At 41.5% G+C, this 16,788-nt stretch overlaps 1 protein-coding gene across 4 annotated transcripts in view; it reads left to right on the plus strand.

Annotated features, from left to right (window-relative positions):
- LOC137130040 (intermembrane lipid transfer protein VPS13B-like) overlaps nucleotides 1-16,788 on the plus strand; it is a 298,799-nt gene that overhangs the window by 188,438 nt on the left and 93,573 nt on the right. For all 4 annotated transcript variants that reach the window (XM_067509626.1, XM_067509627.1, XM_067509624.1 and 1 more), the window contains exons 32-34: nucleotides 1,709-1,909; nucleotides 6,272-6,398; nucleotides 7,818-7,961. In XM_067509626.1, the coding sequence (XP_067365727.1) occupies nucleotides 1,709-1,909; nucleotides 6,272-6,398; nucleotides 7,818-7,961 (472 nt within the window). The remainder of the gene's footprint in view (nucleotides 1-1,708; nucleotides 1,910-6,271; nucleotides 6,399-7,817; nucleotides 7,962-16,788) is intronic.

Below are 16,788 nucleotides of genomic sequence, written 5' to 3' on the forward strand. Positions count from 1 at the left end.
TTTCCTATATACTTTCCTTATGCTAGTGGCAAGAAGATGTCTGACAATGGCGAGAATAGCAGGAACCTTAGCAGAAGGTTGTGTTTCCACCTGCCTCACTTTGTGTGTTTTTAGTTTATCTGTGTACACGATGGGTAGAGTGAGTGCCGTGCTTCCCAAGGCTTTCTCTTATTCCAAGCAGTGTGGTCTTTACATGACCAATCAGATATGTCAAACAGCAGTGTTCTCCCCCCACATGTACAAGAAAATCTGGCTTCAATTATTATTGCACCCCAAGGGGAACTTCCAAAATTCCTCCCCTCCTCATTTGTCAGAAATGAAGCTCTCTCGTTTCCTGCGATTGGCTGAAATATGTCTTTTGATATTAAATCGCACCATTTTCCACTGGCTGCATGACCAAGACAAATGTTTGTCATATTTATTTATGTCATTGGAGATGACCCTGCAGCTCAGCATTGCGGAGACTTGGCTGCAGACTCCCATGTTAGGTTGATTATGAGTAAGAGCGTCTCCTAAATAAGCTGAAGTTAAGAGATAATTTGGGAAGCATTTGAGGTAACTGTGGTTTGTTTAATGTGAAAAATACAGTTTACGGTTGGGGAGGGTGATGGAGGTACTGTTACAAAAGCCTTAATGAATCTAGACTGACACATCCCACCCAAATCTTACAGGGCTCTTGGTTTGATTTATATTATACTTTGTTGATAAATGTGGTTCCAAATGTTGATTAAGGATCTGTTTCACTTGTTTGTATGTCAACAAATCCAGTTAAATTCAGTTGTACACCTCTGATCTCCCATTGTCATTGTTTTTGTACTTGGTGCTTATTGTCATAACATCACGCTCTGGTAGAGGCCTTTCCACTGTGGCTAAGTAAGGGAAACACTATATGAAAATTACCATTGACGTTGCCGAAACAAATACAACTACTCATGGTGCCACTACATCTGTAGCCATTTTAAGCCCTTATTTATACCATTTAAGCTCTCATTTGAATTCACCAGCACAAATAAACATATCATAATGAACCAAAAGCCCTGATGTCATATGCAGATGTTAAATTTTGATTATTCCTTTTGCCTTGTGAATTCGTCAGGATCTCTCAAAGGCAAAATAGATGACATCACTTTTTCTTGGCGCTGATGGGCAGTGTTTTGCTAGCTTGACTGTAACAGTTCAGAGACAGCGCTGCCCACTCCTGACATATCTTTACATCTCTTCTACTATATTACAGTTTGTGTATAATGTAGGAGTCGTGTTTTTCTGGAGACAGAAACCGAGAATGAGAGGCTGTAAGCGCTCCTGGCTCTACACTACTGTGCCATCTAGCCAAAGGTTCAAGCAGTGTTTGCTTCCAGTGATAAGATGGCATGCATCCAAACATTATCGAAGGTAGATTATCTCACCTAAGGCCTGTGGGATTGTTTATCTGAGCTCCAGCCATACGAGTACCAGAGACTTTCCTTTACCTTAGTCATAAATCATCTAGTAAGAAACTTGTGGTACATGTTGTAGAGTACACAAAGGGGAAGAAGTCCGGACTCATTGTACTTAACTATATAAACTACAGCTTTACCTAAATTACCCCCCCCCCCCCCCCCCCCTCCCGCACCCACACAATAAAAAAGAAAAAAGAAGCAACTTGCTAGAATTATTAGATCACTACATGAATATAATATGTCATATTTTCGCCTCTCTTTCCTCCCAGACGCGCGGTGAACCTTGGTATCCTGCGTGACCCAGGTTCAGAGGTGGAAGACCGTCAGTACCAGATGGATCTCCAGTCCATCAGCATCGGAACAACTCGGTGGGAGCAGCTCAAACCAGAGGAGGGAATCAAAGGAGGCATATCAGCGGATAGTGAGAGGAACTCTCAGAACCCGGCCCTGGAGTGGAACATGGCCAGCAGGTCAGGAGTTGCTTCTGTTTTTAAGTCTGGATACTGAGGGGAAAACGGGGAAACAAATATACTGTGTATTCCAATTATTTGCCCATGGAAATTGTTTTGTCTGTTTTGTCTAGTGTTTATCTTTTCTTAAGCCTCTGAGTAGCTGATTATAAATGGATAAAACTGGTTGTTTTCTGTATTTATAATATTTTCAACAGTCTTTGGTAACTGACTCTGCTCATGCTCAGTGTCTGTCAGTCTATAACCTGGATTAGCTTACTCATCAGTACCGAGTCACAGCTAAACAAAGCAGACATCTTTTGTTTGTGCAGTAGATGGTTGGATACTTGTGGGATTGAATAGCCTTTGAATACAGAACATTTACAGTAAAAAAACATTTGGGTCATAGCTTGCGTAATGAAGAAACATGTCACTCTGTGGATCACTGAGTCTCCGTGATGTGTCTTTACTCTTGCATCTTTATGGAAATTGTTGAAAATATTATTAATACATAAAATAACCAGCCTTATCCCTTTAACTCAGTCATTATTTCTGTGCAAACTGTGGTGTTGGTGTTGCAGATCAGCTATTTGTCTTGCCTGATATAATATCTCAACATCAACCAAATGGATTGGAGAACAATGAGTAAAACTATGTTAAAGTCTGCTAAGTCTGCTGCTGCTAGTTTAAATAAGTTTGTGTGATCTGCTGTGAATGTCCCATAACTTATCTCATCAGTCTTAATGTGGAAGCAGCATATAGTTATTGTGTTAGCTCCCTGTCATGGAGCCTCTCCATGCATAATTACAAACCGTCTTTTTTTTTTTTTTTTATAGACTCGGGAGCTAAAACAAGCATGAGTGTAACAGCCTGTTTGGCTCCACATCCTTTTTCTACTCTCTTTTGAGAGGGATCAGGCCCAAAACTCACACAATCTTAGGCAGAGACTCCAGATTTGTTCCCTGTCTACTAAAAATATGGCTAGTGGAAGAATACAGTACAAAATCAACATGGGCCTGATTGAGAGGGTCACAAGGGCTTAGAGACTGGCTGAGATACTCACACCTTTCACACACAGGCAGACAAACACAAATACACGCTCTCTAATGCCTATATAAAGAAATGCTCCTTAATGCTACTTATGAATACTAATATCATGTCCTGTATGTTGTACAAACGCACATATTAGGTGATTCTTTAATGCAAATGTAAGACAAAACTTTTATTTTAAAGCTACAATTTATATGCTGATCACGTGCTAAACATCCACATGGTTATTACAGGACAAGCATCAGTATGCGAAAGGATGGCAAAGAAACGGTGACCTCAGTTGAAACAAGTATGTTAATGTTGTAAATAAAGCACAGCTATAAAAGTGGCCGAAGAAAATGTCTTCTCCACTTCACTTTTTTCATTGCATAATAATTCATGCTCTCCTGACTCATTTGGTGGTTAGTAAGAAGATAGAGTAAGTAACTAAGTTTGACACTAGGAGATCCACTACAAACACGTATCAGGGTGAAGTTACTCCAAAGAAGGGTAGTGATTGAGTTTCTTGAGCAATCAGCTGGCATACGCGGCGTTTATTAGTTGTTGTTACCTGCTGCTGTTCCAGGCTTCGAAGTGGTTCAGAAGAGCTGCCAACCTGCCTGTGTCCTATTTTTTCATACTGCATGTTAAGTCATAGTGTGATCTTTCATTTGAGATTGTGTTTTAGCCAGAATGACTCAGAGTGAGCAAGCAAGTGGAGCTTTAGTGTTTGACATTTCAACAAAACAATGGAGTCCACCTATGGGATTGTGTCTCTAACCATTAGACCACCCAGATTACTTCACCCCCTTCCCAGTACTTTTAACCATCTGTCCCAAAATCTACACTAGTCTTGAAATTCTCCAAACGTGGCAGCAAAAGTGTGTTGTAAAACAGCCCTATTAAGTAGCGAACTTGGACCTGTTCAGGAGAATGACACTCTTACTACTAAGTCTGACGATGTTGTGCGAGCAAGGTGCTACCGAAGCTTAAACCACTTTGATTTTTTCCCTTTCTTACTCTCAATATGTCGCTCTGTTGATGAAAACACGGCTACGTGGGCTGAATGCCAGGGCCTGATTGTGTGAAAGGGCAATGAGGTGAGATTTTGGGCTCACACCTCAGTCCCCAGAAGATGTAGAACGCCTTTGGCGAAGTCTTGGCTTTTGTTAGACATATAGCTGTGTTCTGGATTTCGATTCAGAACGTGATTATAGGATGACCTAACATGTAGCTTAACAGTTACTTCTGTACTGAAAGGAAGGACAAGCTGCATTATATTATAAAGAAGCCCCACTCAAATAGTGACTTATTGCAAGTGCAGCGTGCAGTAGTATTTAGATTTCCTATGTCTCTCCAAGGCTTTCTAGTATCTCTCATGTCTTCTCCTTTTCTGATCCAACTATTGAAGATTCCTACTAGTAAACATGCATGTCTCTGCATGTTCCCACTGAGTAGGTCAAAGCTGCTGCTGTTGGTGAGGATTTGAATTTCACCTAATTCTCACATTCAGCTTCCAAACAAATCATTGAAGGTGACTGTGGTTGCCTCCTCGTTCCTCTCTCTCCTCACCATGGCAGGGGCAGCACTGGAGGCTCCGTTGGAAAATGGGCTTTGCTGCACTCCTACACGCTGGACCGTGTACACCCATGTGAACATGTGATTTCAAATGTTCCAAGACACTGAGGGGAAAAAAAAAAGCAGTCAAGTTCACAGCTTTACTTGTCCGCTGCAATCAGGGGCAGAAACACACCACATCGGTTGTAACAAGTTTTGACGGACAACACTTCCAAACTTCACACCTTTCCTTCATTCCCTACATTGATACCCTAACCCACTCTCTTTCCAACTTTTGATTTCCAGCATGTTCATTCCGCAGTAGTTGCCGATGGGCAGTTGCTTCAGTTGGCTTCCTGAGATTTTGCGAGGAAATTCCAGCACAGTGGATCCACTGACAGGATCTGTCCTCGTCACAGCATGTAGTTTCCAATTAGGACAGACCCCGTGTCAAGGGGCTGTGAACTCTCTCCATCTCCACCCCCGTCAGCCACTCTGCGAAGGCCCCCCCTCTGTTTGTTCATGTTACCAATCTGTACTTACTGTTCGTACCGTGTAACTTTGTATGAAAGAAAAGTCATTCTTTCCAACTTTTGTTGTTTGCACCACACCCGTTCAAAGGTGCATTCTGGCCCATATTACTGGTAAACCGAGACTCATTTTTCTTAGCCTTGATGGTGAATGATAGCACCTGTCCCCTGCAACAAGACACACATTGTTTCAATGCCTGTCTGTGAGGAGATTAACCAACCCCAATTGGCCCCACAGATCATTTGACCTCTGAATTAGGCCTCCCTCAACCTCTCTAGGAAGACAAATGTGTCAGCAAATAATCCCTTAAGGCAGGGGTAATGCACATTTGTGTAGCAGAAGTGAATATGATATTGGTTCTGGGTAAGTACTGTACTTGAGGCCACCTAGAAACAGGGCCTTTTATAATCCTGGCCAACTATAAATATTGGAAGCCGTACTGCTGATTGTTTTAATAGCAGCAGATGTGGCAATTAACACCACCTTATAAAGTCTGCTTGTGTATTTGTTTTACAGTAACAAATGTTCCCACAAATATGACCTGATTTTGGGAATGAACATTAGTGAAATCGAGCGAGTTGGTGTGAGAAGGTTTCAGTCTGATCTTGTGTATACAATTAAGGGGTGTACCGAATTGAAACTTGTCAAATAATGTCTCACTGTCTCTCAAACCTTATTTTGGCTTCCAGCTGCAATGTGTTGGACTGAAAAAAAATAAATAAATAAAAAAATAAAAAAAAGAAGAAATATTTCACGGGTCAGTCCTATAAGACAAAATCCATTTTTAGGACTTTTATTTTGAGTTTAACTTTGCATCCTACTACTTGTTTGAATTCAACCAGAAGCCAGAGCAAATTTGAAGTGAGTGTGCCTGTCAGCTAATGGCATAAACATCATGTGGTTTTGACTGTGTTGTGTTAACTTTTCTTTTTCAGGCAGATTGGACACTCTTGTCAAAGACTTGACAACTTGCAACCATAATAATTTCTTATTAAATAAGCAGTTTTATATAAATGCGTCCTCATGTTGTTTCTTTTGCAGTGCAATACTAAACTTCACTTCATACCAAGCTAAATTCTAAATCTATAATACATATTTTTAATGAAAAGGTTCATTCACGTGCTGTAAGGTAAATTAAATATAGACCTTTTTGACAGTATGTAATTTACTACTTTTTCTTTCTCTGCAAATGTCTTTGTAGGTAAAAATACGTTTTAGAATGAAATACCAATTAAGAGTTTGATCTTTTGGCTTGTCTCTGTACAGTATAAGGAGGCACCAGGAGCGCCGAGCCATTCTGACTCCAATCCTGACTGATTTTTCTGTTCGAGTGACAGCCGCCCCAGCCATCATCTTCAGCAAGAACCTCTCTCCTGACAGCACACAGGCAGAGGTCAGTCCTTAGCACTACCTGTTTGTCTTTTAGATTTTCCTCAAGAGGTATTATTTATACCTTCAATAAACAACAGTGTTATTAAAATGGGGCTTTATTAATATTTTTAACCTTATTATTGACTTTACTTTACATTAAAAAACCAAGGAGAACAGGTTCTGGAGATTTAGGGATTTGAGTGACTCCACAGTTCAATATTTTCCTTCATCTGCTTTATAGAACTTTGTTCACTACTTCCACTGACATCTTGTGCCCTTTGACCATGACCTGTTACAGTCATGGTTGCAACCATTTCTCTCACAATCCATCATGTGAAATAGACATTGATTATGTGAGATGTCAGAAGTCTTTACATTCTGCCTCTTAACATACAGTAACTTACTCATTAGGAATCCCTCAGCCTTCTAGCCATGTAATGGAGGCTTCTGACCCCAACGTTTCAAACACTATGCTTATACAGCTGATGTTTTTTGGCACAGAGTTCTTTGATGCCTTATCTGTCCACACTAGCATGGCCCTTGACAACGTATAACAGCTAATCCATAGTTTGCACTGAGACACTCTTCCACACACACACACACACACACACACACACACACACACACACTCACAGACTGTGTGATTTGTGTAACTCCCTGACATATGGAGATTCAGCCAGGAACAACACAAACAGGACATGAGTTTGAACTGTGTAGTAATAAATTTGATATTTTAGCTAACCTTTAGCTGCTTTATGTAAATGTGACAGCAATCTTTATTAAATTATTAATTTTTTATTATAATCTTTGGTCTGTGATCTAATTTTACAATCTACTGTCTGAATTATCATTCACCACCGTAACACATTATTTAACTATTATTTTAACCTTGCGATCTTATGACCATATGTGTTATAATTACTGCAACTACTGTTAGTTATACAAATGAGATATAGTTATTAGTTTTTTTTTACTATAAATGTAAAATAAAATTGGATATTAATATTACAAGTCTTTTCTTTGGACCCGAATACAATATGTTTACACAGCAGTGGCCAGTATGATTGTCAGTAGTACTGTAGATTTGACTTGTGTGTGTACTTTGTGTCCGTGTGTGTGTGTGTGTGTGTGTGTGTGTGTTTTGGGGGTGGGAGGGGATAGCATTAGTAAGTGATATCCTCTTAGATGTAGCTTCGAGGCTGAAGTTTGAAATGCTGGCTTTGGGTGGGACGCTGGTGAAGAACGAGAAAGGAGGGAACAGCTGAACTAAATGGAACAAAATTGCGGGGAGATGGAAAGTAAATTGACTTAAGAGTATGAAAGTCAAGAAAGAATGAAGCAGTGCATGAGGTCACAAGCAACCCTAATGTGCCATTGAATGTTTTTCTTCCTCTGTCCACCCACCTCTCTCCCTCCTGTAATATCTCTCTCATCTCTGTAGGAGGTGGTGGTGTGTGGCCACTCTCTGGAGGTGAATGTGACTAGCAGTCTGGATTTCTACCTCAGTGTTGCACAGGTGCAGCTCCTTCAACAGCTTGTCAAAGACAACATAGTCGGGATAGGTGCCCTTGAGGATACTGCAGAGGTATGTTCTGTAATCAATAATTACAAATATGTCCTCATGGGCATATGCATGATGACATTCACATACCAAACACTGAAATGCTGTCCGTTCAGCTTGTCATTCATGATTTCAGCTTTTAGGTTGTGGGTAGGTACAGGTTCAAACATCACACGTTGGCCCTACATCTCTCTTGTTGATATGATTAATGGCTTGTGTTTTTTAACAGTCCTAAAACTTGACATACATCCACAGAGCTCTGATATGCCAGTTTCTCTCAAAAGTCTTTCATGACTGTTTTCCTGAGGCAGTGCCCTGACTATTTTGGGGTGATTCCAAGACATTTAAATATTTACTCCCTCAAGCAAGACGGTTCTCTAATGTGACCTTAGTTTAGTGCTCGGTCTTTAGCTGCAGCTTTCAGGGCCCTTTCTATTGTTTACAGGACAGGGAGCTCCCAGGCGCCATTTGCCCTGTCTGACCGCTTAATAAAGCTTTCTAATGGAACACAATATAAAAATATTTACCAGCTGCAGTGAGGATGGAAGGGGACAGGGGGGGGGCGGAGGGAGACTGGGGTGAAATTAAGTGAGTTGACGGAGTGATTTTACTGTTATCTCCTCTTGTGAGACTTTACGGGAGGATGAGAACAGAACAGCTTTTATTGTCATTGAGCGAACTTACTGTATGTTACGTTGAAATTCTCGCTCTGCATTTAACCCATTCATGTGGGGGGAGCCGTGGGCAGCCACGAGGTGGCTGAATCTCAAGGTCACACTTGGAGGGTAGGCTGAAAAGTGATGCCGTATGCTTGTCGAGAAAACACTTTAAAGGCATTAGGTTATAATAGTAATTACACTTTGTTTTAGTATTACTTACAAATGTTGTAGTAACTCCAACGCAGAGTAAATCATGCCATCAAAATTGTCCCTTGAAAGCTAAAACCAATCGGTCTGTCTGTCAGTTTTGGTGCTACAACTCCGTACACACAAATGAGAAAAAGGCCGAGGGTGAAGTTTGCTGACTTATTTTGTCTATGTATTTGTTTGTTTATTTATTTATGTATTTATTTTTAGAGTCATTTATACAAACAGTGTTACGGAGGTATCTGGTGTGCATCTGGTGTGCATTTGAGTGATCTCGGAGCCCGTATCCCTGACTTGTAATGATTCATGGCTTGATTCTTTTGAGGTGTAGCTAACGGCTGCAGAGAGTTCATCCAGGTTCAGTGCTGGAGGAGCTATTCTGAGAGGTCCAAAGGCAACTGTTTGAAAATCAGGAAACATGGTCCATCCCACATTAGAATCAACATTTTGCAACCAGTTGTTGGGCACTCTCTGTGATTCACTTCTTTACATTTATTATACTGTATTCATTTCAGGTGGATTCTGTGCCTATTCAATTTAATAATGCTGCCATTAAAGTGCATAACAGTGTCATTAACATTGAGGTTAGTCATTGTGCCTTCACCTTTTTGCAGCTGCACAGCACAGAGGTTACTCTAAATAAATGTGATTTGGCTTTGGACTTTTGGATAGTTTCTGTAAAACTATTTGTACCTCCATCTATCTCAGTGTCGTAAGTCTTTTGGCAACTGCATCTGTCCGGCTGCTTGGCCCGGACCCCGCAGCACAGGGAGGTCACTCTGAGTAAGACGTGGTCGAGTCTGGGGTGTTCCGGTCTGTAGAGGCTCATTCTACAAGCTGCAGAGCCCTCTAGTGGTGCATTTAGTTACCGCTTCATGTGGTTTCGTGCTCAGACCCCCAGCTCCTGAGGGCTGGTTCTCCTCAATCTCAGTCTGCTCTGCCAGCAGTCTTTCTACCCCCTGAAAACACATTAGACACACCAGGATCCAGTAATATCAGTAGTGCACTGACATTGTTTGGATTACGATCCTGGAACAGGTAAAGGCTTTTTATATAGTTAAAGTAGACATAAGATGATGAAGTAGATGCCTTTCCCACCCCCTGCTAACAGGTTACAAAAAAAAAATTTCCATAACCAATTTCCACACTATCGCTATCCGAATTTGAAACATGTATTTGTGTTTTTGTAACCCAACTTCAGTAATGATATTTATAGTATTTGACAGTTTTGTTTGTACTTCCTTTATACAACCTGTTCAAAGGAGCCAATCAAAAACAGGTCCAGGATCTCAAGCATCTGGTGCAGAAGAATGTGTCTTTGTTGTTGTGCTTCAATAAAGCATTGCTGCGCTCACTGTCAGCACTGTCCCCAGCTAAAATTAAATTAAACACTGCTTCTTGCTCACTCTTTTAAATTTCCTAGACATTTTGAGAACACGCTGTTTTCCATGAACAGATTCTACACAGTCCCAGGCACTGATTTCAAACAGTTCCTATTGCCCCTCACAGCTGTGTTTTATTCCCTGGGTTAATGAATTTGTTTTGTAGAGGCTCTTGGGTTCCCTGGCAGTGGTGAGGCGAGACAGGCATGTGGGCAATGTTTGTGAGCATTGTGTGTCATTTTAGACATTTCTAGTCACTGAGCTGGGCTTTCAAAAACTGTCCACACACACACACACGCACACACATATCATGGCCCCAGCATGCATACATGCAGATGCTAGATTGTTATTTTCTCATAATCCGTTACATTCTGTGATTGTGCGTCATAGCCATTTGTCGAACGCTTCCATACCATTTTCCACTTACAGTATGCACTGATTGAGAATTAATGCAAACGCAACCTGATTTCTCGGCATTCCATAAGCAAATTTGGTTCTTTTTAAATCATGGCATCATTACATTACGATGTTTATTGCAGGCATTAGCTATGGGCTGTCACAGAGTGACTTCATCTTTGTATTTTTTTAGTTGCTGTAAATGAGGCACGATAAAGTGAGGCTGTGTTGAGATCAGGCAGCTTTCAGCAGCAGGAGGTCCTGCGTTTAGGGGGCTATGAATAGATGATAGAGCAGCTTCTGGGACTTATCTCACTGCTCTGTCATCAGCACTGTCACCCAGCAACACAGACGTTTATACTCTTACACAAAACACAAACACACACACACATACATACATACACATGGTCCCCACATTGTGTGAATGGTGACTGCCTGCAGCCTTTTATTTGTAAGACACAAAGTAATTCTGCTTTATGACTGAACAGCTGACCTGTGCGTGCGTGTGTGTGAGTGTGCTTGCATTCTGTAAGTCAGCCCTGCTATGACTTTATTTGTTTATTGAAAGAAAAGCTAATGACTATTTATGAAAGTCTGCAAAAGCCGCCCACCCCACCCTCCTCCCCCCAGCACCTGCTCATTGCCAGTCTCTCTTAACCACCACTTCATCTTGCACATTCAGGAGGAAGTCTCTTTTTTTTTTTTTTACCTCCTCAGTGAGTCTGTGCATTCAGTTTTCACATGTTCCCAAAGAATTTAAGCAATTTACCACCAAATTGTTAAAGAGCAAGAATAGAGAGCATTTGATCATAAATGCTTCCCTAATTCCACGTTGGTATATCCTTCTCACTCTGTCTTTGTGACGCAGACACACATACACAGAGGCAGCTCGGGTCAGCCATGTGCCTGTACCACAGTGTGAGAGGAAAATACCCTCTGGTGCAGGGGAAGTCCCGCTCGGCTTTATCCTCCACCTCATCCTGGGATGATTACACGCATGGGAAACAGAGCTTTAGACTTCCTCCAACACACACACACACAAACACACAATGCACACACAAACATGCACTAAGGCACTAGGTACAAAGTATCACAGAGCATCACAGACCTCTGGATTACAGTTTTTAGTAAACACAAATGCGGAAAACCTCTCAGTCAACCGATATCTACCATATCTCTCTTGTTCCTTTCTGCCTCTGTTTGTCTTTTGTTTTTTGTATCACATACCACATCAGTTGACTTGCTAAGGCTACGTACCGTTCACTTTGCCACCTATATTTTCTTTCCTCTTCTGTCTCCTGCAGCTTTTAACTCTTTAATTTCTCCTTGTATCACTTTCCTTGCTTCGCTTTTTGTCTTCTTACATTCATCTTTTTTTCCCTCGCAGAACCGGCACAGCTCCTGGTTGGAAAAGTGTTGGTTCACCCAGAGCTGTCTGGGTACGTAGCTGGCTGGCAGTGGAGAGGGTTCCTACTCTGAAGACCGAATTTGACAGACTGTAGATTATGATATTACAGTACTGTCTTAAATGCCTATGCTAAGGATCCACACAGACTGTGCTCTCTGCTTAAACTGGACTAATGCAGCACGCAGACAGCAGGGTAGGTCACCAGCCAAGATGAACTGCTGCAAGTGAATTTACAGTAGGCACGAACACACTGGTCGGTAGCTGGTTTGGTTTGTCAGTGGGTTTGGAGCGCAGTTTGAAGTTATTAGTGGGGAGGAGGCAGTGTTTTACTGATGCATGTTTTTTTGGTGCACATCACCCACACAACCACAGTAAACTGCAGTTTAGAAACTGAAGGTTTGTTTTAACATTATCACATGTATATGTCAGCCTTCTCTCCAGATGCTACTAAAAGTTGCACTGTGGGAAAATGAAAGCTTGGTGACCTGTTCTGTTCTCTTGCATAACAATTTAGCTTTTGTTCATGTTAGGAGTATTAGCCGAGTGCCAAAAGCACATAAGACTGCTTATCTAAGCCACTGTGTTATTGACAAAGTTGGCTCAATGAGGGTCCTAAGGCTGGATCTCTCTAGGTCTGTGTATGTTAAAAGTAAACCACTTCCAAGACCACCCCTTTTTGTGATGAGTGTTTCATATTCTCTCATAGCTGTTGCTCTTTGAGAGCTGAAGTTTTTCTCTTGACCCCCGATCTCCCCAGGACAGTGAAGCTGTCAGAAAAGCTTTTGTGTGTTGTTATGGCCAACAGAAATAGGGATACATAAGATGGAAGTGGAAAAGGAGCAAGTCTGACACTAGGAACGTGTAGACAGCTTCAGAGAAGATGACCAAGGTGACAGAGAACAAGAGTAAGGTAGAAATGTAAGGAGATGAGACATGACATGGTGATAGAGAGACAGTCTGAATCCAGTGTTTGCTGTTAGTCCTGGTTCCGTGTGAGGTATTTGTCTGTAAATGTGGGAGCTGGTGTTCCTGAGAGGTCAGCTCTTAACCAGTCAGCCTGACTATTAATTCTCTCTGAGGGCCAGATTCCATTCACCCTGACCCCTTCCCATCCTGTGTAGCACTATTTTCATTTGCCCTGTTGCTGCTGAGAGTAATAATAAATAAAGCTCCCCGCACGACCATCTCCTTTTCCATTTTGGCTGCCTTACATCTCTTAAATAAGCGTCATCATCTCAGCTTATCTTAAACATACATATTTTCATAGCCAGTGTTCATCTTACTGCCCTTCTTTTGTTATGAAACCATATCTTTTTCCCCCTCTTTTTTTGTTCATGTCTCTCTGACCCTCCTATGTGAAGCAACTGCTAATTGACAGCCAGTCATAACAACTCACCTTCCTTGTTCAGCCTCTGCACTCCAACCACCTCTCTTCTTAAAGCATAACTGTGGCATATTCTTGAATTGGCCCCTAGGAAACTCAATCTATTTGAGATCAGTAGCAGCTGAATTTGCTCTCTCCTCAATCGGTTTTGGCAAAATTGGCGTGAAAACTCCAGATAACATCAGAAAGGTTGGAATTCTATTAGAGTGGAGAAACAAACAGCGCCTTTGAGGAGAGGGAACAGGCCCCACTGTGAACCCTGGGATCGGGTATCCGCTCAGGTAAGGAGGAGTCAGTAGTGCCCTCTCTCTCTCTCTCTCTCTCTCTCTCTGCCTGCAAGGGAAACAAGGTTACGCACTCAGGGGAGTAGTAAAAGCAGGGCACACCAGGCCAACTAGTGCAGACACAAATACATACACACTGTAGTAGTCTTTGTTCATTGAAAAAGGCCCAGAATTGTAGTCTGAAGAGGTGAAAATAGGAAACAGATTTATTTCTCTGCACCTGCATAAGCAAGATTCTACCTAGAATAACAGGTGATTGAGAATATTAGGTTCTCTCTCTCTGTAATGTAGAGTAGTAGAAGTGTGTGTGAGTGTGGCATGTGGCATCCCTGTAGATGGAAATGTTTGCATATGAATATAACATGTATGTACAGAATCTGCTAATTTCTAACTGGAAGCCGTACTGAGTTCCTTTTGATTTGCTCTCATTAAACTAAATATTTACCCTATAAAAAATTCACACATCATTCCAGAGTTTTGGATGGTGTTCTGTGGTTGAAGGCACATTCTTCCTTTTTTCCCACATCTCTGTGTGCATTACACATATACACCACACCAGTTTAAAAAAAAAAACCCAAAAACAAAAACACATCTTGTATCTCTGAAATCCCTTTTTTTCTCTCTCTCTATTTGTATAAATTCACACAAACACTTCAGTATGCATACCACCACAATCGTGGCACAGGTGGTCCCTTCCATTACTTTAAAATTGCTTCCAAATGAGGATGTGTTTAATACAGGCTGTGTTGTTACACTGAGCACAAGAATGACTAAGCGGATTTAGATAATTTTGGCTCTATAAGTGATTTTTGTAGATTAGCACAGACTAGAATCTGTTCTAAGTTTTGCCCCCCCCCCCTCCCATCCTTGTATAAAAAGAGAGGAGGGTGTTTAAACAAATCAACCACTTTTATCATCAGATGTCAAAATGTGTCAGTATTTTAAAACGGTAGGTTTGATTTTACCTGACAAGGGTGAACAACGTGATGTGAAAAACCACGAAAGGTTTTTGTCTGACCTCCCTGGAGTGAAACTTGAGCTGGTTTCAGTTATTCTCTTGACCTCACTAGGGCCATACAGTATTACCATATTCATATCGATATAGACGCGTAAAGCCTTAATAAAAACATTTGTTGAAGTGTTGTTTGGTTGGTGGTTGTTTGGTTTCAGAATCTTCATAGTAGAGATATTTTCTTAGCCATCTGTAACTGGCTTAATAGAAGAGCTTGTTTCAGAAGTCTTGGATACAAATATTAACAAAGTACCTTTAAAATGTGAGCTGAGCACAGACCTCATTGCCTCCTCTTTTATACATACTTTTTATACATACTGAAAGAACATCGAATAGACTAAAATCAGGTTTAGGTAATAAAACCATAGATATGCACAGATAGGTGTTGTGTAGCTACTTGAGACCAAACATGTTTTGGATAATCAAGAGACGGACTAGATTGGAGATTTCTCCTGTTTCAGTTTGTCTGTTTGGAGCAGCTCTAGTGGTTTAGACATGCATATCTAAGATTAATCTTCAAGGGCATGTCACATATTCCAGCACCTGGAGCAGGCTTGGTGAGTTATGATGATGAAGATGATTAGTTGGTATTGTAGTTTAAAGCTTGTTCAACTCTGCAGCCAAGTGATTGGCCTGAAATAGCTCATTTTCCCACAATGCTGAGCAGTTCAGCTAAGTTATCCTGAAGTTTGCGCAGCATTTCTGTACTCAGTTTAATGTTTCTTTCCATCATTTCACTTTGATCTTTTTTGGCATTGGTGTGTCCCGTAGCCTTGTCCTTTGTGTCCCCCTTGTTGAGGCCCTCTCTGCTAACCCAGATGATGGGATAGGGGGTCTTGCGTCATTCTCCTTAGAGACCCTAACATACATTATATCAGAGCCTTTGTCTCACTCAGTGCTGGGAGCACATCCAGAGAAATTAAAGGAAGATTACTTCAGACCTCTTCTTCTAATTTCAGCTTTGTAAATAGACACTGTGCCAGAATTGTGCTTGTCTTCATGAGGCTCTTTGAATTCATATGCAGTCCTGTGCACCTCCGTGTTCTCTTCTGAATACGGGCTGATGTGTGCTTGAAGTGTGTCCTTTCACAACTCCGTGTGTGATTGTGCGTCGGCTCCCCAGGGTATGGGCTGATCACGGCAGCATCACTCAAGTCCTCAGCAGACCACCTGGGGTTGATCTGCCCCCAACAACCCTGCACCTCCCACACCGTCCTGCTCCAAACAGCCTCATCTCACTTCAGGTCACTGTTGTTTTCCCTGCTGTTGCTGTTTCCCCACGACCCTGTTACTAAAGCAGAGAATACAGACATGGCCGCCAGGCAGGCGTTTCAAAAGAACGCTCCATGACCTAATGAAAGGCATCTCCACTGCTGTTTGAAGTCTCTTAGACGTCTGCTTTTGTGAACTGCCGAGTCCACGCTGAAGACAATGTCTGAAGTCTCTTTTGTTGTTTGTTGAAAACTTAATGCCAAAGCTAATGATGTTAAGTTGAAAGCTTGGATGAGTGATCTTGAGGGCTAGGCAGAAACCTGATGATTACTGTGCTGTGCTAAGGTTGTGTTTTTACTGTGTGCATTCTTGTGAATTGTGGTGCTTTACCCACCACGTGTCAACAGTGACGAAAAGAACGAAGAATGTCATTTATTTTCTTTTTAGGTAAAGACACAATTTATCAAACATTGAACCTTAAGCCGCAAAAACAAATGACACTGGAAAGTACACACTTCATTTTAAACAAATGCAACTCGTTTCACATTTTAGGATTTGTCACAGTAGCTCTCCCCCAGAAACTTTCACACTCACAAGTTTCGCCATCACGTCCACCTCACCCCACTCAGGGACTCTTGGTATGTGTAAACACAGGAGCCTGGATATTAGATTAGAAAATTACGCCTACACAAATCTCAAAACTAAATGTGGATGGTGACTGCTAATGAGAGCCAGTTGTTCTCTATTCCATTCCCATGGAAAGCTGAAGAGGATAAAGGAAAGAAAGCAATGATGACTTGCTGCTGTGGAGGCCAGGATCACAGCAATTAACACAGACCCCTGGGTGATTCTGTCTCTTATTTGCGTTCACTTTTGCTGTAGTGTGTCTCAAAATCACACCTTTCTC

The sequence above is a fragment of the Channa argus genome, chromosome 7 (genome assembly GCF_033026475.1).
Source record: "Channa argus isolate prfri chromosome 7, Channa argus male v1.0, whole genome shotgun sequence".
Lineage (NCBI taxonomy): Eukaryota > Metazoa > Chordata > Actinopteri > Anabantiformes > Channidae > Channa > Channa argus.